The sequence below is a fragment of the Paralichthys olivaceus genome, chromosome 2, assembly GCF_024713975.1.
Source record: "Paralichthys olivaceus isolate ysfri-2021 chromosome 2, ASM2471397v2, whole genome shotgun sequence".
NCBI classification, from domain to species: domain Eukaryota; kingdom Metazoa; phylum Chordata; class Actinopteri; order Pleuronectiformes; family Paralichthyidae; genus Paralichthys; species Paralichthys olivaceus.
Window position 1 is genome coordinate 6,647,266 of NC_091094.1, and position 23,573 is coordinate 6,670,838.

The 23,573-nt window shown below is 40.8% G+C and overlaps 2 protein-coding genes across 11 annotated transcripts; both read right to left on the bottom strand.

The window, feature by feature from the left end:
* Window positions 1-2,948: 2,948 nt before the first annotated feature.
* Window positions 2,949-13,642, bottom strand: pfkfb2b (6-phosphofructo-2-kinase/fructose-2,6-biphosphatase 2b). Of its 7 annotated transcripts, none has more exons than XM_069533322.1 (17): window positions 13,489-13,628; window positions 13,107-13,199; window positions 12,510-12,635; window positions 11,740-11,836; window positions 10,431-10,497; window positions 10,208-10,282; window positions 9,832-9,888; window positions 9,599-9,723; window positions 9,228-9,435; window positions 8,940-9,086; window positions 8,340-8,444; window positions 8,116-8,245; window positions 7,970-8,032; window positions 7,827-7,891; window positions 6,035-6,202; window positions 4,813-4,835; window positions 3,958-4,166 (listed from the first exon to the last, which is right to left on the bottom strand). In XM_069533322.1, exons 2-17 carry the CDS (start codon window positions 13,174-13,176, stop codon window positions 4,097-4,099), a joined length of 1,596 nt encoding a protein of 531 aa, XP_069389423.1. In that variant the 5' UTR covers window positions 13,177-13,199; window positions 13,489-13,628; the 3' UTR covers window positions 3,958-4,096. The 7 variants fall into 7 exon arrangements, with proteins under 7 accessions (XP_019952366.1, XP_019952369.1, XP_069389423.1 ...); XM_069533315.1 differs by having other exon boundaries at window positions 6,035-6,220; XM_020096807.2 differs by lacking the exon at window positions 4,813-4,835 and having other exon boundaries at window positions 2,949-4,166; window positions 13,489-13,642.
* A 596-nt stretch (window positions 13,643-14,238) lies between these two features.
* Window positions 14,239-22,350, bottom strand: phtf1 (putative homeodomain transcription factor 1). 4 transcript variants are annotated; one of them, XM_069533306.1, is made up of 17 exons: window positions 22,000-22,350; window positions 21,702-21,858; window positions 21,111-21,167; window positions 20,948-21,017; window positions 20,618-20,776; window positions 19,927-20,107; window positions 19,623-19,740; window positions 18,604-18,777; window positions 18,228-18,473; window positions 17,865-17,993; window positions 17,463-17,732; window positions 16,552-16,683; window positions 16,358-16,444; window positions 16,046-16,201; window positions 15,768-15,863; window positions 15,267-15,392; window positions 14,239-14,937 (listed from the first exon to the last, which is right to left on the bottom strand). In XM_069533306.1, exons 2-17 carry the CDS (start codon window positions 21,729-21,731, stop codon window positions 14,917-14,919), a joined length of 2,052 nt encoding a protein of 683 aa, XP_069389407.1. In that variant the 5' UTR covers window positions 21,732-21,858; window positions 22,000-22,350; the 3' UTR covers window positions 14,239-14,916. The 4 variants fall into 4 exon arrangements, with proteins under 4 accessions (XP_069389407.1, XP_069389397.1, XP_069389410.1 ...); XM_069533296.1 differs by having other exon boundaries at window positions 18,228-18,476; XM_069533309.1 differs by having other exon boundaries at window positions 21,702-21,925; window positions 22,000-22,318.
* Window positions 22,351-23,573: the final 1,223 nt, after the last annotated feature.

The following is a 23,573-nucleotide window of genomic DNA, read 5'->3' on the forward strand; positions in this document are numbered from 1 at the left end:
CAATTTCGATGATTAAACACGAGTGAAAACATCACAAGGATTATTCTATATTCAATTTTCTGTCAATAGATCCCTTTCACCTGAATCTTACACACTGGACCTTTAAATGAACAAAGATTAGGAATGGATGTGTCAGTGCTCTACATGTCATATGAGACCGGTCCGTTACTCTTGGTAACCACAAGTGTCGGCGAATATGACACCAACGGTGGTTCTCTACTGATGCCGTCGGAGAAAGCTGCAGACAGAAGATCCGTCTCTGAAATATTGATGAGACAGTTTGTGCAGGGATGTGGGTCTGGTTGAGGTGTTTATGCTTCTGTGTGCTTTTTAAAAAGAGCTGCTTCCTTGTGAACACTGGCTTCGGAGTCTGGTGAAATGAAAACTGCCTCACACCAAATTCTTCCACCCGGCCTCTCCAAAGACTCTCCAACCATCACGTTAAACCAAGTGAGGAGAGCTCGCCACAGAATCCGACGCCAGGCCGTCCAGCTCAGTTTACACCGACGCTGCACCCAGGCCCTTTTCACTGGTTCTGAAAAGACCTCAGCATCGTAACTGTCTTAGTGTTCATTGTCTTTAACTGTATTTGAAACAGAATGAGACTGTTTACCTGAGTTCTGTTAAAGTAAAGCTACAGCTGCAGTTGAGTTCGATTTTTCAGAAAATGCTCTGTTTTTCTTTTCTGCTCACCCTGAACATCAACCTGCAAAGTGGAAGGAAAACGTTTTAGGGCTTTACTCTTTCTTCAGCCTCGTGCTGTCACATCCAAACTGTAGTGCCTGTTTATCTGCATAAGCAACAATAAAAGATGTCATCAGAAAACTCTCGGGCACAAACGAGCATTTGTGATGAAAACGTGGAGAATTGAAATATGTGTCGAGTCAAACAGCAAAACTCATCAACACACAGTTCATTATGTCACATGTGTTGCAGTGTCCATGTCTGTGACAGTAACAGTGTTTGACCACAAGGTGTCAGATAAGAGCATGAGTACCTGGCTGCAGACAAGATGGTCGTCAGTCCTCCGTGGGCACATGCGCAGTAAAAGCCTGTAAGCTCCTGTACCCTTATTTATACAACTTTTTTTAAATGGGTCGATATGAAGTTGATTCATCAAGACTTTAAAAAGTCTCCAATTATTTTATGTACAATTGAAATCACATTTAGTTACAGACAATATCTTATAAACAATGTGAATATAGACAGATTGATAAATAGACAGATAGATGTACGGTCCTGTCAGTACTGGGGGAGGCCTGCCAGGCTTCTTTTTTTTTTTTTTTGCAGGGGAGGCCTTGAGGTGAGGCCTTTGCAGTTTCCCTCCAAAAGCGACTTCCTGATCGACTTCCTGATTTACTTCCTGATCTACTTCCTGATCTACTTCCTGATCTACTTCCTGATCTACTTCCTCATTTCATAAAAATGAATCCTTATTGTCTAAATCCAGAGAAGTTGAAAGCATCACAGTAAAATAAAAGCTTCATGTAAAATACAAGAGTCCCCTTCTTCAACAACGGTTGTTCAACTCTCACACAGTTAAAAATCCTCAGTACTGACAGCAGGCTGTCGGCCTAGTCACACAATATTTATTAGATGTGACTTCAGTGAGAAAACTTGACCCTTAGTGATTCAGTGACTCTTTTTCAACATGTAGGAACTTTTCTTTAAAGTTGAATCAGCCACAAAGAAACTTCTCAGGTTGAATCAACAAACATTTTGTCTGTAAACACACAGAACTATAGTATAAAGATAATAATATGTATAAAGTAAGAAAAGAAAAAGTCTGAATGATGCAACAAAGAGTCCAGAGATCAACTAACAACACACCAACACTTTCAGGGATAAACAGCAAACAAACGAATCAGTTCAATTCTTTGTATTCTCACTTTGAGCAGAGGGAACTCTCTTTAAGACACAAAGCAACAGAAACAAAACACGAGCTTCAGCTTCATGAGTGAAACATCTTCTCAAACAAATGTCTCGAAGAACTAGAAGTGAAGAGACTGTTGGACTCACCGGATGTTCTCAGGAGAGAAGAGCTGCTGCTGCACCAGATGCTGTGCAGCCATCTGTCCACAGGGAGGCGCCATCATGACTTCTACTCGAGGCGGAAAGACGGGATCAGTGATTCACATCAATTAAAAAGTGTTGAAAGGAAAGATTGGAGACTTTCTGTCTTTGATATCATCTTTACTATATTTATTATCCATTTAATACTCACTCCTGTCTGTGGAAGTCACTGGCTAATGTGCAATGCATTCCACTGTATATGTTCTGTTTCTACTGTATATATCATTTCTATTATATTTCTATTTTATACCTCCTTGCATGTTTTCTTATTTATCTCTTATACCAAGGTCTTTTTTTGACTGTCCCTATTAGTACTGCACCAAAGCAAATCTCCCCATCGTGGGATGAAGACAGGATCATTTGATCTTTTCTTAGTAGCAGTAATTGATTATCAGGATCACGGCTGACAATGACCAGAGTTCAGAGAACAGGGCGATTGAGTTTTACTACAAACACTACTTGCTATTGTTGTTGTATTTTAGTTTGTACTCATACAACATGTTATTGTCTGTGCATGCTACTGACATTGATAATAACACACTACACTGTTGATCTTCATTGTACCACTACCACTCCAATCATCCCACTACATCTCACTGTCTACTTTATTACACAGCAATTAGATACCGAGATAAAAAGTAGTGCAAATGCAATAGACAACATGTTATATACAGAATATAATAAAGTGCAGTACAGCATTGACTTGGATACGATGTAGAAACGATATTGTTGTAGTTTAAAACTTACCTGCATGGCTAAATCTGACATATTTACATGTTGGTCGGAAGTTCACGTGATAAATAATTTGCATTGTCCCTTTTAAATAAATAAGCAAACATTAACATAGAATACAAGTATTTGAAGTGCAGTGCTTAGTTACTTCAGGGTCATCTTCTTTATTTCATTTAGTTCTTTAATAATAATATTGACAAAGTTTTTCATATAACAACGGACAATACAATGAAAGTCAAAACAATCAATAACAGATTTGAATTTGAACTCGTCGAGACTCACTTTTATTGTCCGCTAACAAGGCACGAGGAGGCTGCTTCGAGCAGGGCAATAATTCATCAATGATCAAACCTTACACAGTCACCAAATGAAACTTGTACCACTTTCCATCAGTCACTAAAAAGGTGATGTTGAGGAAACTTAAAAAATAAAGCAAATTCTTTGTTTGATAACTTGAACAAAGGATCTCAACAAAACAGCAATCATACCTTCAATGTGTTAAACTTCTGTTGCACAAATCCCCTCAAAGAAAACATAAGCATGAAAAACTATGATCGACAGATGAATATTTATCATCTAGAGCTGATTGAGACATAAAAACATTGCAAACAGCAGCTGGTGATAGAAAGTTAAATCTGTTACCTGCTGCTGGGACAATATGTCAAGAAATTATTCTATTACAGGGGGATGAATCTTTATACAGCATTTTAATCTTCCTTCAGAATCCTGTTCAGTTCAGTCTGTCAGATCTATAAGATGAGGCAACACAGGATGGCTTCACAAGTGAAGATGTTTATATATAAGATAAGCAGATTTATATTATAAAACGTTTTTTACAGCGTCTACCTTATAACATGATCTGTTTGCAAAGGTAAAAATAGATTTTCATCATAATAATGTGCTTGTATTGAGAAGCTACCAGAGGAGCTGATCCTCAGTATATGTAATGATCAGTAAGGCTTTATATTATTTACACTCCAATGAGGATTAGTTGCCAGTTGTGTAAAACACTTTGTTGTGTTGTTTGGCTGATTGATTTTTTGCACATGCAGAAGAGTTTATGATACTAATGATGAGGCCTCCAGGTCAAAGCCTCAGCATGCAGAGACAAACAGACACTGCAGATATAAAGAAACAAAAAAGACCTTGTGTCCAGATGGTTTTTAAACACAAACTCTTTGACTTCATTCATATCTGATCTTGATTTCTAAAATCGTAGCTTAAAAATAATTCTATCCGTCTTCTGAATCCAAAACTTCATTTGTGCCGTGAGGAAGAAAACTCTTCCTCCTCACTCAGAAGCGGACACAGCCACTAGTTTCCTCTGGGCTGTCAAAGTCGATTCCTTCGCACAGGGACTCCTACAAGAGAGAGGACACGTCACTGACACCCGCAAATTAATGTCTCACAGCAGAAAATGCTATTAGAGGAAACTAATAGCTTCCCAGGCGGCCCAGGAGTCTTAAGTTCCTATCTGAAAAATTGGGTCATTTGTGTGAAATGTGGAAAAACGGGGCCGCAATACTTGAGACTGTTCATTAGCATATTGTCTAAGAAGAAGTTATTAATTATGAATCACTTTCTGACCCAACGTGTGATTGCTTCACTTTAATCAATACTGAGACACATTTAAACAACCATAATATTACATGTGCACGGCAAATTATTATTTTCGCTTTTTAAAACATATCTAGGCGTCTAACAAATGTGATAATCAAAAACTTTTATTGAAGCTGCTTTTACTGTTGAAGCCATTTGTTAAACTTCCAAAGAATCAGTGCCCGATAGTCACTCTGCAAAACGTCGCTGAGAGGAAACAACAATCGACAGCAGCTTCCTGAGAGTAAAGATGATGGAAAGTTAGAGAAACCCAAGTGTTGGAAAACCATAAAAAACACTGTGATAACCTACATTGATGAGATAACATGACTCGAACAACAGGTTGAATTATGGGAAAGAAAATGATTCGTTGGCTACATGTTACCAAGTCTCACAAGAAATACTCACAGACATCTGCCTCCTATTCGGAGCTGAAAGACGGGGTCGGAGAGAGAGAGAGAGAGAGAGACAGAGACAGATAGAGAGGTGGAGATGGGCTGAAGCACTGTACTCACAAGGCAAGGCCAACAAATACACAACAAATATACTTATGAATATGCATTTGTAAATAGAAATCACTTTTTTATGGGTTTAAAATCTCAGATTTACATTTAGTATTCATTTTCAAATTGCAGTTAAATGTTCTCAAATGGATTTCAGAATTAAAAAAACTGAATTGTCGCTTTAGAAGAGAGTGTAAAGGTAGAATGTAGAGCCCGACTGATATGGATTTGTGGCGCCTAACATTATTAGAGAGTATCGATGCCGATATTTATAAAATAAGAAATTTGTCAATGATTCCAAAGATTGTCCTCTACCTTAAAGTACATAAATGATTGTTATAGAATAGGCTTATAAAGTCATTACTACTCTTAAACTACCTCTACTCCATCTAACTTTTTAATTTCATTCAATTTCAGATGATTTTCCGAGGCTGAAATTAGGGATACCTATACCAATATATATATATACCAATACAGTATATAATTAATTTATACGTCATTATCAAACCCTGGTGACAATTTTTTTTAATTCAGGCTTGATATTTTACAGTTTTAGCATAAACCTTTTGATAAATAACTGCAAATAGAAAGAAATCACAAATACAACCAAATATATAGAACTTGAGTTAAGAACATAAAAGTTTAAATGTAAAATAGAAACATAAATCTTTTCTAAATTGTTTATTCTGTAAAATAATGGTTTTCTTATCGGTGGATAAACATAAATTCAGATGTGGATATTTCTGTGAAAGGCTCATATCGGCCGGGCTCTACTAATACGAGTCACATATGTTGTGTTTATGTCTAAATGTCTTCGATGATTTTCTTGTCTATAATTTTAAGGCGAACCAAGAGACATGCTCTTCTGCATATTCAAGCTGGAAGCAGAGCAGTGGTGAAGCAAAGGTCATGCGAGACAAACATCAGACGGCCAAGACATCAAAGAAAGAGAATCATCTCTTCGTACCCAACACGTGACAGAGACACAGAGTTCCACGTACGTCAGTTTCAACACAGACACTAACTCATCGAGCGGATCCAAGACTGAGGCGAGAGGGATGTCAAACACACAACTGTGGTGGGAGGTGACATATTTGAAGGGGGGGGGCTGTAACTCTTTCACTAACTTGGCTTTGCCGTCCCTCTGGCATCAGAGCTGATGGCGTGGGGGCAAGCGGTAGCCAGGGCGGGTTGCCTGCACTGTAGAGCCTGGGACGCTTGACCTGGTCGTGACTGGACAAGGGAGTGTAACTATTCCGCCGAGGTATGAGAGCAGAGTCCCTCGGGATTTTATCCTGGTAGGAGATGAAATACTGCAAGGTGTTAAAGACAAAGATCTGGGGACACCTGACCAGACACAGCCGAGCAGAGCAACCGTCCTCTCCACACTGACTCATGTTAACAGGTTAAACAACCGAAGCCAATTCAAAGGAGACATATCATGACGTTCATTTTTTCTTTCCTCTGTGTGTGTTATATACGTTTTTACCTCTGCCAAGGAAGTTATGTTCTCACCCCTGTCCGTTTGTTTGCAGAGCAAGATTATACAAAAACTACAAAAACGGATTTACGAGAAAACTTGGTGGAAGGATGTATCCTGGGTCAGAGAACAAATAACTTTTGGTGCAGATCCAAATCAATTCATATTAATAATTCATGGATCTTGATGAGAAGATCAGGCATGTTTATGGACTGATTTCTTTCTGAGTTTGTGCAATTTGAAACTTTGAAACTTTGTTGAATTTAAGGGGACTGTTAATAAGTGCCACTCTAGTTAGAGTTAAAATGCCCAAAGTCCTCAGTGAAGGGAGCTCCTCTCGCTCACAGCAAACAACTCCTGAAGCCTCTGAAGCTCCTGTGGCTCCTGAAGCTCCTGAAGCACCTGAAGCTCCTGAAGCACCTGAAGCACCTGAAGCACCTGGAGCACCTGAAGCACCTGAAGCTCCTCAAGCTCCTGAAGCACCTGAAGCTCCTGAAGCACCTGAAGCACCTGAAGCACCTGGAGCACCTGAAGCACCTGAAGCACCTGAAGCTCCTCAAGCTCCTGAAGCACCTGAAGCACCTGAAGCACCTGGAGCACCTGAAGCACCTGAAGCACCTGGAGCACCTGAAGCACCTGAAGCTCCTCAAGCTCCTGAAGCACCTAAATCTCCTGAAGCACCTGAAGCTCCTGAAGCACCCGTCAGACTGGCTGATACCTCCCCACCATCGTGATGCCCTGTGACATCACTATGCCCTACATTTGCATAATGCAAGTCCAGCACAGGTGACTGGCGAAGCGAGAGCGGAGGCACTGATGACCAATCACAACAGAGTGGGTTAGCTGGCTAATCAGGGAGGGGGGCCTTAAAGAGACAGGAGCTAAAACGAGGGGTTTCAGACAGAGGTTGAGGAGAGGAGCTGCAGCGAAGGACAGTTTGAGGAGAGTGATGTGTTTTCTGAAGGTTAGAGCATGTAAACCTTTTCAAGTCACAACACCAATTCAAATTATGACACTAAATCTGAGCGTAATATGTCTCCTTTTAACGATAGAATGAGTCAAGCACAACCCTGACACACCTTCTTCTTTTAAGGGTGAAATACAGCTTTTCATTCAAACATAACCAGAGCGATGGTAATAATGATTATTTCAGCCGAGCAGGGCAGCGTGATCAGCCCCGGGTTCAGTCGACAAAATATAAATGAACATTTCATTTCTTTAGCTGAGCTGCAGCCAGGTTAAAGATTTAGAGGACAGGGATTAAAAAGAGGGAGTTAAAGAAGCAAGGCTCCACATAGTGGATACAACAAACACAAGCCCGTTAGATTTTGGATTAGATGTTGTGGTTTGTTGATTAATTGTGAATTTATTTTTGGCTTTAATTCAACAATGGTGAAATGTAGAAGTGTGATTATTCAGCTTGAATCAGAGGAACTTACGAGAGGCCGGTCTCGATGTGTGTTTACGGCCTCCACGTTAAGATAGAACAGTTCCACTTTGCAACCTAGAAGATATGAAACAGAATATTTCAGTAAAACATGATCAGTCATAAAGTCATGCGTCCTGGAGGTGAAGGACCTACCGTACGCCACAGGTGTGAGTTTGAGTACAGTGTGGAGCGGACACTTCATGTACGGCAGATCTTCTGTTGAAAGATGAAAAGAGCACAAACCACGAGTCAGTATCCGTGTGTTGTGTATTGTGTGTGTGTCTTGTGATTTTTTTTACCTGCACTTTTGTCCAGGAAGTACGCCAACAAACATCGCATCACGGCCTGGTGGCAGATGACCAACACATTGGCCTGTCTCTCCAACTCCATGATAACCGGCTCCAGTCGCTGAACGAGGTCCTGGTAGGACTACAGCGCCAGGAAAGACGAGTTCAGTTTTTAAAAAAGTTTTAGACCCCTGATCTGTAAAACACTATGGGATGGAAGGAGTGCGCCACGTTACCTCTCCTCCTGGGTAGCGATAGTGATACTTGTCCTGGTCTCTCAAAGCAAACTCCTCTGGGAAAGTGTTCTCGATGATCTCATAGGTCATCTCCTCACACACACCCTGAGGAAGGATGTTCAAAAAAAGGAGATATTCATTCTAATATTAAACACCAAAGTAAACACAAGCACAAGACAGTATAAAGACAGCCGCAGAATATTTGAATACATTATGATGCTCGTTAAGATAAAGAAAAATCCACCAGTCCGAGAAAAGAAAATGGAAAATGAAAAATCTGAGCAATGAGAGACGTTATATATATCGTTATATCTTACACAGGCTCGTCTTTATCGAGGCAAAAAAAAGTAAAAACAGATGACAACCATCTTTTTTGTCTGATGCTTGAAAGGAAAGAAAAGGGATGAAATGATTTAGAAACTTCTGTTGGTGCTTTCACAGAGCCCTGGTTTAGATTGACAGAAATAGTATTTTTCTGGGGATGAATAGTATCACACCTGGTTGTACAGGAGCCCCAGAAAATATGATTTTCCTCTAAACCAGCGCTCTGTGCACTGATTCCTATCATTTCAAAATGAGGTTGGATGTCGGGGTACTGACAGCGTCTATCTCGTTCAGTATCTTCCACTGTTCATAAGGAACCCCGAGCTCCTCCGCTGTCTGGATCGTTCTTCTCAGCTGACTCGTCCAAACCTTCAAATCTGACAGTTTGTGCTCCTCGATGAACTCTCGCAGTGCACGGGCGAACTGGGATACGAGAGAAACACAAATCAACAATCATCGTCTAACTTTATAGGAAAAAGCCAATGGAGAGAATTAAAGTAAATCTCATCCCAGTGATCCACCTCCCTGAGAGTCCTGTGGTTGGGTTTTTCTGTGATATCGTACCTGTTTCCCTCGGGGAGAAAGCTCGGAGTCTCCCCCGATGCGGCCCTCAACGTTGTGGTGGCTCTCTCCGTGGCGGCACAGGTAGATGGAGTGAGAGTGCACGTGGATGTTCATGAGGTAGTAGACGATCTTGCTCTGGATGTAGTCCTGCACCCGGTTCACCAGGAAACGCCGGCCCACGTTTATCACCTTGATAAACGACAGGTCCCTGCAGGCAGTGATGAATCATGGGAGCTGAATTAAACTTTTGTTTTCTGTCGCCATCTACTGTTGATTTTCTGCCAACTGCTATAACACCTTTTAAATTCACAGGAGTGATCCTGATATTAAATGTAATGACCTATTGCAATAGATGTGTGATCGGTTCTTACTTGTCGTAGTTGTCAGGATCTAACGGTTGATATGTGACCTTGTAGCACTCGATGCGTTTGAGAAAGTCGTCCATTACTCTCTCTCTGTGTCTCTCAGGGTAGTCTGGACTGGACACCTTCACTTCCTGTTACAGGAATGCAACACATTCAGACCATGTGATCAGGCAGCGTGGTTCTGACACAACCCAGCAGACAGTGGGAACATTTATAGATTATGGGTTGAACTGACATACCAGAATATTAGCAGCTATCACCTCAGGGTCGTCACACACTGACTCCACGAAGAACACCTGTTGGACAGGGAGCAGGTCTGAGGTCAGCATACGCTAACATGAACACACACACTCACAACAAACACTGAATCAACACAAAATCATCCAGTTTCTAAATCAGACACTGAAGGGGCCCTGTGGAGAAGTCTGATCACGTTCATTATTTCTCACAGAAAAGCATTGTGTGCATTTTTAACACATCATCTTGTGTTCACCACTTGTGGTCACACTGGACACTGGGAATGTTGAAATGTCAATTTCAATTATGTCCAATTTCCAATGAAGAGCACAAAGAAAAACTAACAGCAAAATATAATAAAAACACTTCCAGTCTTACCTTGAATGCATATTCCTTCACAAAGGCTTGAATGAGGTCTCTACGTTCTCTTGTTGTGTTTGTTGCATCAAAAACCTGAAACACAAAAACATTTCTTCATGTATAACTTGGACGTCAGGATTAAATCTGTCCTAATGCCAGATGTGCTGCTGTTCTAGACATTTCAGAGCTTTTGGAAATGAGCCGACAGAGACAGATGGACGGAGCGGCACAGATTCCTCACCGCGATCTGACCTCCCTCCTCCGTCAGGTAAGCCCTCACATCCCGCAGAGCTACCAGAGCACACTGTCTGCAAGAGAGAGAGAGAGAGAGAGGGAGGGAGGGGGGGGGGGATTCAGTATCATCTCATTCACCAAAACTGACAATGCACTGCTAGTATTATACTTCAGGCATCATGTATTCTTGGTGCGATTTCTGTATTTCTTTATTCGATAATCGATGCATGTGTTCCTTGTGGTTTTGCTGTGTGAAGGATATGTGTATGTCATCACTGTTCATGTGCCAGTGATGATACATTCTTTCACAAACATGGAGAGCATATGGATGTCACTACATTGTCCTAAATCGAGTTCAACCCTATGTGTGAATGTACTTTCTTCCTGAGAGTTAGACGAGGACAGCTCAATTAAACAGCAGGGTTATTAGCTTAAGATGTAAAAGGCATCATGACAAATTGTTAAAGTAAGATAAGACAATAAAAAAGACAAAATGAGCACATGAACATAAATCAGTGTGACCCATACTGCAGCCAGCCACCAGGTGGCGACCAAGATAATTTGGCTTCACTTCTGGGAAGCCGTCATGTCATATTTAGATCTATGGTAAAAACCAGGGTGACATCTTCCACCTCTTTCTACACTTATTCCCGGGCTAAAGTAACCAGCTGCTGTCTGAGGCTTCATATTCTGCAGACGCTAGTTTATAAATCTATTTAATCTCACTTTCAGCCAGTAAACATATGCCTGAGACCCCGAAGATCAAAAAACAAGGACAAACTCTGAGAATGATTTACAGCAGCAGTTTGATTCAGGTTTAATGTCGGTGCGACAGCCAGCAGGGACGGTGTCAGCTTCAGAGTGACAGCAGCAGCCTGTTTGATATGTAGGTCAGAATTCAGCAGTGGGATGCTGTCAGGAGTCTGTCACGTTTCTTCATGACCGCTGTGCAACACAAACCCCGTTTCAACCAGATACGACCATGAGGGGAGAGAGGCAGCTATATTTTGTGTTCCAGTCTTTGGGTAAATGAGCAGTGACTCTTAATTTATCTGCATACAGTCAAATAATATGAAGAATATTTATGTATGTGCAGCATAAGAACACCTAGCTGATGCCGGCTCAGTATCGACTACCTGCCTTTTAAGAAAAGAGCTTAGTCATTGATGCAGCAGGGGAGGCTGCAGAACACCAAACAGACTCGTGTTTCAGACAGTAGAGATGCTCCAGCTTCTCTAACTGTAAGACACATAATGCTAATGTGCCATTCAACCACTGGACGTGAACACGGGATGAACACACTGGTAGAAACTTACTTCCTTATTTTCATGGCTTCCTGGTTGTCGTGTCGGAAGAAGTCGTAGGACTTGTACGCTCTGACGGCCTCCCTGCGGTACACGCCCAAGTTAAACACTGCCAATGAACAAACGACATGAACACTAAAGTCACTGGTGAGTTCATTTCTCTTTGGAAATTCCAACACAATTAAAATGTTCCCTTGTAAAATGCCTTGTATAAAATGTCCTATTTTGAAAAGTTAAAGAAAACAGAAAAACAAATCCTGAATCTTCCCTTGAGCTCTTTCTTGGGCCGTGTCCCATCATTCCACCAAGTGGGAATCAGTTTAGCAGTTTTTGCATAAACCTGCTGACAAACAAACCAATGGAATGTTCCCTCCTTGGCGGAGGCAACAACAAATTACCGTCAGGTTGTTTGAATGATCTTCAAGAGGAACTATTGCTCCTTGTGTTTCCACCGCAGGGATCAGGGTCTAAATAAAGTTCTGGGTAAATCTTTTCACCTTGATTGGTTGATTACTCCGGTACTTTATTTCAGCCACCTCTTTTTTAAAAACCTGTAGCAGCGTATACAGTTCACTCAGACTTGAACTATCCATTTAAAAAATAAAAAAGGAAGTATAGTGATTTAACTGCAATGTTCCAAAAAGCTGAACATGGAATCCATGCTCCTGAAAACAGGAAGGTCAAATCCTCTCTGACTTGAACTAGAGCACTGAACTTAAAAAAAAATGTAATGTTGGGACACTGAGAATAAAAACAGGCTATTGTCTTGAGTGGTGTTTGACCTTTGGTTGGGACTCCGATCCAGTTGAGGTACCGTGTGAGTTTCTTTGACATGTACGTCTTCCCTCTCGCAGGCAGGCCGATCATGACGATCATGGTCGGGGAGTTCGTCATATAGGAGGCCCAAGCTGCACAGGAGACATATAGATTATAGTGTATTATATAATTGTCATGCACATTTATTACAATACTCCAAAGTAAAACAAAACAAAGCTTTATAATGAGGAGAAATTTAGTAAAAAAGATGCAAATTTACTGCATTGCTGGAAATGAGGTTCCCTCATCGGGAAGTAAAGTTAGTAAATCCTTCTATTCACCCGTCCACTTAGGCTGGACAAAAATAATTGTGTGTCTCTCTGGACAGAAAAAGCCATTTCCTTAAGGGCGACAGAAGGAGGAGTATTTTTATATCACTTGTTATAATCTAGACTCGTTTCTCTCCCACTGAGATTCACTCTGCTGCAGATTCTAACCGGAGGAGCTTGAGAGACAATGAGTGAACTGAGTTCGAAGGGAACAACACAGGGTCTTAAATTACGTGTGCACCTGTGTGAAGCAGTCACGCAGAAGAAGTGGATCTAAAGGAGGAGTTCACTCACAGCACTTCTTCTCTCTCAGGTCTGATTTCTTGGCCTCTGCAGAGCCGTTGTCCCTCTGAGAGCTGGACATGATGTTGTCTCAGTGAGCTGCTCCTGCAGAAACACCAGGGAATCGAACATGTGAGGTGAGAACATGAGGATCTCAGTGACACACGTGTGCTGTGTCTGACTTCGTGTTTCCCTGGCAACCCTCACTGACCCACTGAAGAGACGCTGCCACATCATCTGATGCAGGAAAGAAAAAAAAATCTACTTGGCTGAAAGCTTCGGATTCACAAAGACACATACGAAGAATGTGCGTCAGAAATGCAGCTGCCACACAATCCGCTCAGACACGTTTCTATTCGCATCACATTCAGGAGTTGTCGTGATTTATTTCTACCTGGTCGCTGGGTGAATATGACGAGCACAGCTGGACGGAAGCACATCTGGAGACGAGGGGGATCTGTGGATCTGCCGCACCGGGAGTGTGCGCGCACCGCAGCGGGCGGAGGAGCCTCTCCGGTCGGTCTGTCCTTGTCCTCCACCTCGGCTCCGTCAGCTGGAGCTGGAGGTGTGTCTCCGTACGTCACTTGTTTCTGCTCCGCCGTAATGTTCGTAATAGACGCACAGCAGGATGCGTTAATGGCGTCGATTATACCATATTTTACAGCCTTTTCAAACTCAATTCATATTTTATTTGAACAGCTTTATACTTAAGGTACTTTAAATAATAATAATAATTTGAATCCCCATCATTTTATTAATTCATTTTTATCTCCATTTTACTGCATTTGTCCCAAATAGTTTTTAATAGCTTTTTTTCTGTCTGTCTTATCATCCTTTTGTTAATCAATCACAATAAATAGTTTGATTTATTTATACTCACATTCAGACGTTCTAGTCTTCAACCAGATCTCTAGAATTCAGAAGCTTTTGGCACAGAGCCGGTGACAGAGTCCTTTTTTACTTTGTTTGTTGACCATGGAGAAACTGTGTTCTTCTGTACATAGCCGGACATATAATTAAGGCGGTTCTCACATAATCAGCATTGTGGACTAACATTATCAGCCATTCCTGGGGGCCCCCCCTCTCAGCTCAGGGCCCCAAGTATAATTGCCTGGAGCACAAACAATGAAAACCTGACGCCAGCTTCCATGGATGAAAAACATTTTATTCAATTCTAGAAAAGAATTCCTTAACCCTCTTTGCATAGTTATTTTGTTCAACAATGGTCCTCAATACAAAAGGCAGATAGTGGTCACAGAGTCTGACTTACAGGTACCAGTACAAGTGTACGCGCTAAAACAGAAACCCCAAATAAATAAACTCTACTTACAGTCACAATATTTTCTCAAGTACAAAAGGTTAAAATCAAAGCTGATTCCAATGAAAGTTTAGAAAGCACACAGCTTGTTTTAAAGTTAATTATATTATTATACTGATGAATAAACTATCCACATTAATATCTGTAATTAATTATTTACATCCCACACATCTGTACAAAACATACTTGGAAATTTAGATGCAACAGAAGCCTGAAGTGACGCCAGAGCTCGACTGAGGAACATTCAAGGGTCAAAGGTCAGGCAGCCGGTTAGTGGACTGGCCGGGTGAAACACCAGGTTAGGAGCCAGTGACTGTGTGAGCGATTGTCAGAGCGTCTCAGGCTTGTGAACTGATGAAACTCACACACATCGGAGTTGGAAGGCACAGACGATGAATATATTGTCAGTAGGTTTGCACGCTTTTCGTAGCTGAGACTGTCTGAGCAGCAGACAAAGAGCTCTGGTCTCCAGTGTCCCACTTTTAGTGGTTTGCCGTTTTCACATTAAGGCTTAATTTTCCACAGCTGTAAATGAGACAAACACTTTTGTTAGAGAAAGAAATTTACGGTCACTTCAGAGACATTATACAGAACAAGTCACTCCAACAGCAAATCACCCCACAAATGTGCATTAACAAGACAAGTGTCATGAAAAATGTATAGATTGAAGCAACTGAGGCCAAGATATCATAAGTCTGAGCCTCCAATCAATACTCATGTTCTTAGTCTGAGGTAACCGTTTTCTTCATAGTGTGAAAAGTGAACATTCATCCTGTTTGTTGTGTCATTTCGAACCGTTATCACAGAAACCAAGGAGCTGCTGTTTTAACATTTAAAGGAAAGAGCCCACTCACTCTGATGTTGAAGCCGAGCAGGTCGCTGACCACAGCAGACACAGCGGACAGGATGACCACTCTAGTGATGTTATAGATCAGAGGGTTCACTGTCAGACCCAGAAGTCTGAACGGAGTATCCAGCTCCTGATGAAGAGAAACAGGGATAACATTAATCTGAGGTCACAAACAGAACAGGAAAAGAAAAAAGAACCAAAGGTCCCTAGTGGGGCTCAAACTGAGAACAAACCATTTTCTATCAGGCATCAACATGATTCTTACTTTTTGAGAAATCGTTCATATTTGTCATATTGTATCGTCATTTTCTCGCTTTTCAAAATTAACTACTTAGTTGTCAAGGATAACTAGAAACGCAACTTTTTGAAAAGTTTTGCTAACTTTACTGCGCTTGTTGTAAGTTCATCTGTGGTGTTCAGTCAAGTATAAAGATCAGACATTTTGTTGAATGGGACAATTAAATATTCAACTGTATATTCAGGCTGCTAAACTGAACAAACTCACCTTCATCAGCTTTGTAGCTAGTTTCAAAACATTGTTCACGATATTGAGCTCTTCTTTCTTGTTGGGCTTTTTCTCCATCTTGAGATACAAGTTGATCTGAAACCAAGAAGAGTTTTATATTCAATCTGTAAACTGTTTGAGATAGATCTGGTATTTTATTTAACCCGGCAGTGACCCACACTTTGATATTAATAATGAATCAGCTGACTCATCAGAGTGTCACTCATAAAGCCGATATAACCTGTAACTCCATATGTTCTGCAGCCTCGGCTCTTTACCTGCTCGGTGAGCAGCACTGAGGAGTTGCTGTATTTGCAATTGGTCTCTGAGCCCAGCGTGGCCAGCCGCAGCAGAAAGAGGATGAGGGAGGAGCCCCACACCATCAGCTCCCAGTTTGTTTGAGACTCCAGGAAAGTTTTGTGGCTGTGCAGGAGCTGAACAAGAGCAAAAGCACAGTTTTTATTTGTAGTCCCCAGAACGTTGTAATAGGTTTGCAGAGCATATCAAATATTTTGTATCAGAACTTTGTCCCAATGTGACTCACACTAGTTGCACAGTATTATTAAATGTGTGCATACATATCCACTGACCTGGGCACAAATGATGAATGAAATTGAAAGCGCTAAGAGGAAGATGGTGGAGACGATGACATCAACAGAGCGCTGCGGCCCTCGTCTCTGCAAAGAACAAGTAACTCAGTGATGCACCATTAGAAACAAAGGCCAGTCAGTGCACTCTAGTGGTAAAACAATTAAGAGTCACAAAAGAATAGGAGCAAACAAACCCTGAGAAAAGAGCGAAGAGACAACCACATCTTTATGTTCTGGACTTTCTTCAGCCTGAAATGAGGAATCTCAGATTTCTTGGCCTTGCGAGCTGACGTGAGGTGGCTGAAGTACTTGGCAAATACAAGTCTCTGTTGGGAAAAATGTGGAAAAACAAGTGAGCACAAGACATAATTTCACAGTCCTGCAAAAGAGGAAAGTAGGCAATCGTGTCGTCTGGAGACACTACCTACTAAATGCCACTAGAGGGAAGCATGAGCACATAAAAAGACGGATCAACGTCAACGTGTTTGACACAATCTGGACTAAATGCAATAATTTAAAAAGGTACACTCAGCCACAACAAAACAAATGATCAGGGATTAACCTTTAGAATCCTGAGGCTTTTAGCAGATTCATATACTCTTATATTGATATTTTTAAAGTAAGCAGTTAGTTTGTTTAATCACAGAAACATATCTGTCTATGAATTGACAGTATTAAAGGATGTTGTCGCTCCTTCTTGTGTCTGATTATTTGGAACTGCAGCTCTCATGATACTTTAGGATAATGTAAGTAGAAAGTATAACGACACCATGGAGTCTGTATTTCTTAACAGGGGAGTGACAGAATAGATATCACAATGTCCTGTTTGCGCTATTGAATGTAACCATGGAGACAGACTATAAAGACTATGACACTATTGAAAACCTCCAAGTGTGAGGACTTATATGACTCTTGAGGTGAAGAGCTTGTCGTCAGGTTGAATGAGTTCAAATTGAAGTTGTTTAAATGAAGAGCAGTATAATGATAAGGTGGTAAAACCTCAGATTACTATTGTTACAGCTTTATTACAAAAGCCCCAGAGGATGGACAGAACTGGAAATACAGCACAGTGGATTTCTTCAGACAAAACAAAGTGACCACTCACCTGTTTGTACGTTCTCTCCGCCACACACATCATGAAGAAGAACAGTCCGGTGAGGCAGACTCTTTGCACTGTCGTGATGAAGAAAAAGGCGTAGGCCTGGACATCAGGCTGCCCGACCACCGTTTGTGCCAGTTCTGTCAGAGACAGGGAGCCAAGCCTTGACATGTCCAGATGCTGAGCCAAGTGGAAGGCGACTGGAAGCAGTGCCAGTGTGGCAGTCATGAGGCCACCGAAGACAAGGTAACCCATACCCTGCTCCACCAACTTCACCTGTTTACAGGAGACAGAAACAGGAGACATGTTGTTATGCAACAGTTCTTTTCTGATAAAAATCTGCAGCAGCTAAGTTTTTCTTGACCTTCCACTGTTGTTTTAAATCGAAAAAAAGAGGAAAATGTTTACCCGTGTGAGGATGATCCCACTGATCTCCAACACAGACATGTCTGCTTTCTTACACTCGCCCTGCTCCCATATTATGGCACTGACACGGTCCTTGGATGGATGACAGGCCTGAAGCCAGGACATCTGGCTCTAAAACAAGAACACAACAGATAACATCCTGTTAACAGACGGTTCCTAACGAGCAAAACTATTAATGTATGTACAATATGTAGTGTATGTATGCACGCATGTATGTACTTTATGTACAGGGTGAGTTTTTTTACTTGAGCTAAATTGAGTTGCAAAAAATGTTTGTATGTATGTATCTTGGATTTGGCAGGAAAAATTATTACTTGATTAATCAATTGAAAGATATTGACTTACTCCGGTGATTCCCTGCTGCAGGCTGTCATCGTCACTGCTCAGAGTGGTGGTTTGTGGGAGTGCCAGGCCGGCGTTGTACCTCCCGTTCCCCTCACTGTCACTGCTACCTGTGGTGACAGAGTCAGGGTCTTGGAGAAGCTCCTCCCACAAAGTGTCGTCGGTGTCAGAGGCAGGACGAAGGCCCACGCTCGGCCTGAGACGCTCAACCTCTCGAGGCTTCGCCTTAATGGAGGCTCCAGTCCCTTCCTGCTACATAATGCTTTTTTCAATTGTTTTATATAATAAAAAAATGAATTTAAGTCTTGTTGTACATCGAACATAAAACTTGCACCTGTACCTCGACTTTCATTGACATACAGTGAAATGATAAGTTTACCTGAGGTCTGGGGTTGGACTTCAGCTTTCTCTTTCTAACAGAAGACACAAGTGCAGTAGCAGGGTGTCGCTCTTGATGAGCTGGAGCATGAATCTTTTCTGCAGGTTGTATCCCCTCCTCCTCCTCCTCACTGGAGAACTCATCAGACGCCCCAAATCCAGACTTTCTATTGTTCTGCAAGAGAACATGAAGACACAAACAAATGTACTCCAAGACACAAATGCATAAAATACAAATTACATTTTCTTGTTTTATTTTTGATGCATTGGTTTATAATTTAAAAGAATAAATTAAGCATCATGCCTGTGGTAGAAACACATTTTATAATGATGATAACAACAAATCGTGCTTCACAACTTCTTTTAAATCTTTAAAATTGTTCTTACAGTAAATGCTCCTCTTGGCTACTCTTCACAGCGACTAATTCTTCTTATTTATTTATATAATATCAGATATTTTATCGCTCTCGTTTCGTTGTGTTATTCTCATTTCATCTGTTGGTGTTTATTTTTCTTTGAATGCATCAGAAGGTACGATATTATTTTTTTAGTTTTAAAAACTGCAGTAACTCTGAAATCCATCCTGTACGTAGATAAACAACATAACAACCCCATCCAACAATCAAATACATTTGAATGCAATTACCCAGGAGTAAATTCTACACTAACGAGGGTTCTACTATTGATTAGAATCTCTAGTCGTGGTTGAGGAGAGTCATGAATTGCAGTGATCACGCAGGCGTTCATTTACATCATTAATGTTTTGTTTGCTTAATCTGACAATGTTGAGATGGGAAGAATAAACCTGCCTTTCACCAAATAATACATAGGAGGAAATTAAACGTGTTCAGCATCTACTGCTTACATTTTAGCTGGGACTACTTTTCCAATACAGACAACCGGTAGTTATTGATTGCTGTTTTTTAATTCTGAAGATTGTGTGCACAGATGAGAATGAGAATCCTCTATCCTTCTCCAGTTTGTTGACTAAAGATTGAATAGAGAGAATATTGACAGTACCCTTCTCTCCTCATTTCCGTATAAACGTTGGCTTTCTTCACACGACCAGGGCCCCTGCTGTGTGTCCGCTCTGTTGTTCTTTTCTTCTGATTTTTTCAGCCCTCTGCTTTTCTTCGGCCTAATGGAGACAGAACAAAAAAAACATTCTAAGACAAGAGGTGGTCAATAGAGCAGATGCAGTAATAAACCACAGGAGTGAGAGCATGCCTCAGCCAGGTAGAGTCTTTGGGTCTATCTGTCTGCATAATGTGTAGGTTTATGCCGAGAGGTGAGAGTGTGCAGTGCCTAACAATGAGGAAATCACCTCCTTCTGCGCACAGGGCTGGTGGTGCTGCTGGCAGCTGGACTGCCCGAGGGCCACCGGCTGGACTCAGTCGACACAATCTGGCAGTGCACAGTGCCCAGCAGCAGCATCAGACAAATGGGTCCAAACACCTCGCTGGCACTCGCCCCGGGGACCTCCAAGTACAGCACCACCGCTGCCACTGAGGGGAGCAAAGCATTTGGAAACAATAAACAAAATGGTCTCCTAGGGGAGACATTACAACAGAATGCTCACTAATGAGATCTTTCTGCTGCTAAGGTTTAACTGGGCAACAAATGCAGACACTGAATTTCGGCTGTGGCAATAGATTTAAATAACAGTGGATTTCTAGAGGTTCAAGTTTAATATTTTATAAATGTCAGAGTTGGACTTTGTCTTTTAAAAAAGTCACTTTTGTGTATAAAGTCTGTAAATTAGATGTTTTCATATCAGAAAACATAAAGACAGACACCATAAGTCAATGAAAAGGCTCATATTGGCAGATTTGTTTTTATCAGCCAATAAATCAGTCGGTTCTGGAGCTGAGATGACATTATTGATTTTTACAAGACAGAAAAACACAGTACAATGAGTAGTATATTACTTTAACTCTTTAATAATCAGATTAACAGCATTTTTTCAATAAAATCACAGCCCAAATATGAATGTGACTGATCAGAGTGATTCTAACCTTGCATGAAGTAGAGGACAAGGATACATGAGGAGATGGACCTGGAGGTCACCTGGATCCACCACTGGAAGAAGAAGGGGAACAGCAGCACTCTGACCAGTCCTTTTCGAGTCAACGCCGTCCACGGACTCTCTGGTTTGGCTTTGCTGAATGTGGATCCTGAGGATAATTACATATATTTCTCACCAAACACTAGACAATCACATTTTTGTATATTCACAGCCTACTGCAAGGGAATTAAGAGTTCAAGCTAGAGGAACACACGACTACGTAGGTGAGCAGAGCGGTGCAGGTTCAGTAAGTAACAACAACATAAAAATCTTTTCTCACCTCGTACTAAATCAACATCAATGAGGTCTGGTTTGATGAAACAGGTCTTCTTTGGTTTGCGGTCTAAACCCTATATGATGGTAAGGGACACTTCAATTTAGTGATAATTCATATATAAATAAATCCAATCACTAATTATTCATTTAATTTGTAGGCTTCTCACATTTAGATCTGCTTTCTCGAGAGATTTCTCCCAGACTTGTTGATCGTAGGCACCGATCTGTAACAACAACAAAAATAAATCAGTCAAATTAGGTTATTCCATGCTCACTGAAGGACCATACAAAGGTTTAAATGTAAAGTCTGTCAGCAAAGGGTTTGAATGATTTTGTAAATGCTTCATTTCACGCTGACTGACCAGCTTCACAAGTTCTTCCAGTTTAAATCGTGAATTAAAAGTTAATGTAAAACGCGTATAAAATTCATGGGGCCTTGAAACATCCAACATCTCTTCACCAAATACTTTTTATTGTTATAAATATTTCGCTCTCACAGTAAAATAAATGATGCAATTTTGTGATTTTACATAAATTCCAAATATACAAACTCACATTAAATAAACACTATACAAGAACATGTACAAAATACTAAACAATATGTATCCAATGTTTTTTGCATATATTCATGTGTTTATTATATATTTTATTATATAGTTGAACGTGTTTATTAAGAAAAATGAGATTCTTTATGTTTAATATTGGATTGCTTGGTTTGCTGGTTAGATTTAAACGTGCTGTGCTCGTGTCGCTGTTACCTTCTCTTGGTACCAGGCGATTCTGGCCATTCTGGTCTGGAGCAGTGAACCCAGAGTCAGGTCATGTCACACGGGTCCTCGGGCAGAGGCGGCAGAGGAACCGGGCTTCACTCCTGGATCGTTCATCAAACTCGGCAGCGGCTCCGACACATCGACCCTGACACAGAGAGCAACGATCACCAGAGGACACCGAGCACGAAGCTCGAAACTCAGGTTCGGAGCATCTGTAAACAACGTTCAAGTAAACAACGAAGTTAGCTAACAGTAGCCTCCCGTTAGCAACCAAACAAACACTCACCTGAGACACAACGACTCTCGTGGATTCAGCAGAAACTAGAGGAAACTAGAATCATCACAAACGTGTCTGTAAACACTTCAGACTGAGGAGAGCTCCAGCTGTTAGCACACTGAGCTAACCGCTAACTGAGAGCTTTACCTCAACCACCGCGTCCCGACCTCACTAGAGACGAGCAGCCTCAACATTACATTAGAAAGCTTTCTCCTCCCTGTGTCTGTTGTTGTTCACAGACACGTTTACTCCTCATTTACTTCACTTCTCCAACTTCACTGTTGTGAAACTCGTTTTTCCGCTTTTCATTTCCGGGGTTTGTTGTGCTGAAGAAGGGTCGTCGTCGTCCCTGAGTTTGGTCTCTCAGGCGGGACTTCATCATTTAGTGCCGGCTAGATTATCACAAGATAAATGTTTAAGATCTTGATTGAGTCAAAAGTTCACATTTTAACTCGACCACTGATTTATGTGATGTAAATGTGTTACAGCAGATGGAAGGTGCCGCCTGACAGGCTGATCCCGGAGCAAAAAAATACCCACAAGCCTTATTCAACCAATCAGAGCGCAGCAATAGAAAGACATTAAAATAATAGAAAGTTATTTAACTTATTATTTTGTCTTTATTAGTAAATTTAATATAACATTTTAATCGTTTTAATTAATTTCATCCATCCCGTATAAATGTTTTGCTTTATAAATGTAGATTCTCTTTCTTATAATTTATGTTATATTATTTTTTATGTAATTTTTTATATAGCATATTATATATTCACTCAATGTGAGATTTTCTTTTATTATTTCATTGCACTGGCTAAACCCTTTATTTGAATTTCACCTGTGCATCCAATTATCAGTGTGTGGACTCAGTGCTGTCATGTTCCAACATTTGTGTTCTACTACAAGGTTTCATGGATGAATTTGATCCCTTCTTCAAGATGAAAACGTGCTTTATAAATAGTATAAATAAATACATGTATATATATATATGTACATATAATAAAATGTATCATCAAGAAAAAAGTTTTGCCTTCACGTGGTCATTGTTGCATTGAATTTCTTTTGCTCCCCACTTAACTGCCTGAATTACCTTGAAAAATGTCCTTCTTCTCAGGAATGTATTGCAGATGGACAAATTCCAAATCCTGATATTTTAATTTATGTTTAACAGTCAAATTTTAAGATTTCAAAATAACTGTACCAGACTTTCAAAGTTACGGACATTGTACAACATAAAAAAGATTCTTGAGACATTTAAACCCACATAATTGAAACAATCACAGGGACAGGTCAGTACTTTTATATCTTTTCCCATATAGCATTTTGCAATTTCAAACACAATCATACTGTCACAAATAAAGACAAAGAAAAGCAACAGTTCCTCACAACTAAGAAGCTGGAACAAGATGATGTTGGCTTCGTCGCTTGATGTTTAGAATTATGTGTTTCTTTGCTGCCTTCCAAATAGACCACAAACTACAGAGACTTCAGACACCTGTGAATTTACGATTCAGATGAAAATATACACTCAAGAGATGACAGCACTGCAGACACTTCTCTCTGTTACTTTCTAAAAGGTCCAGCGC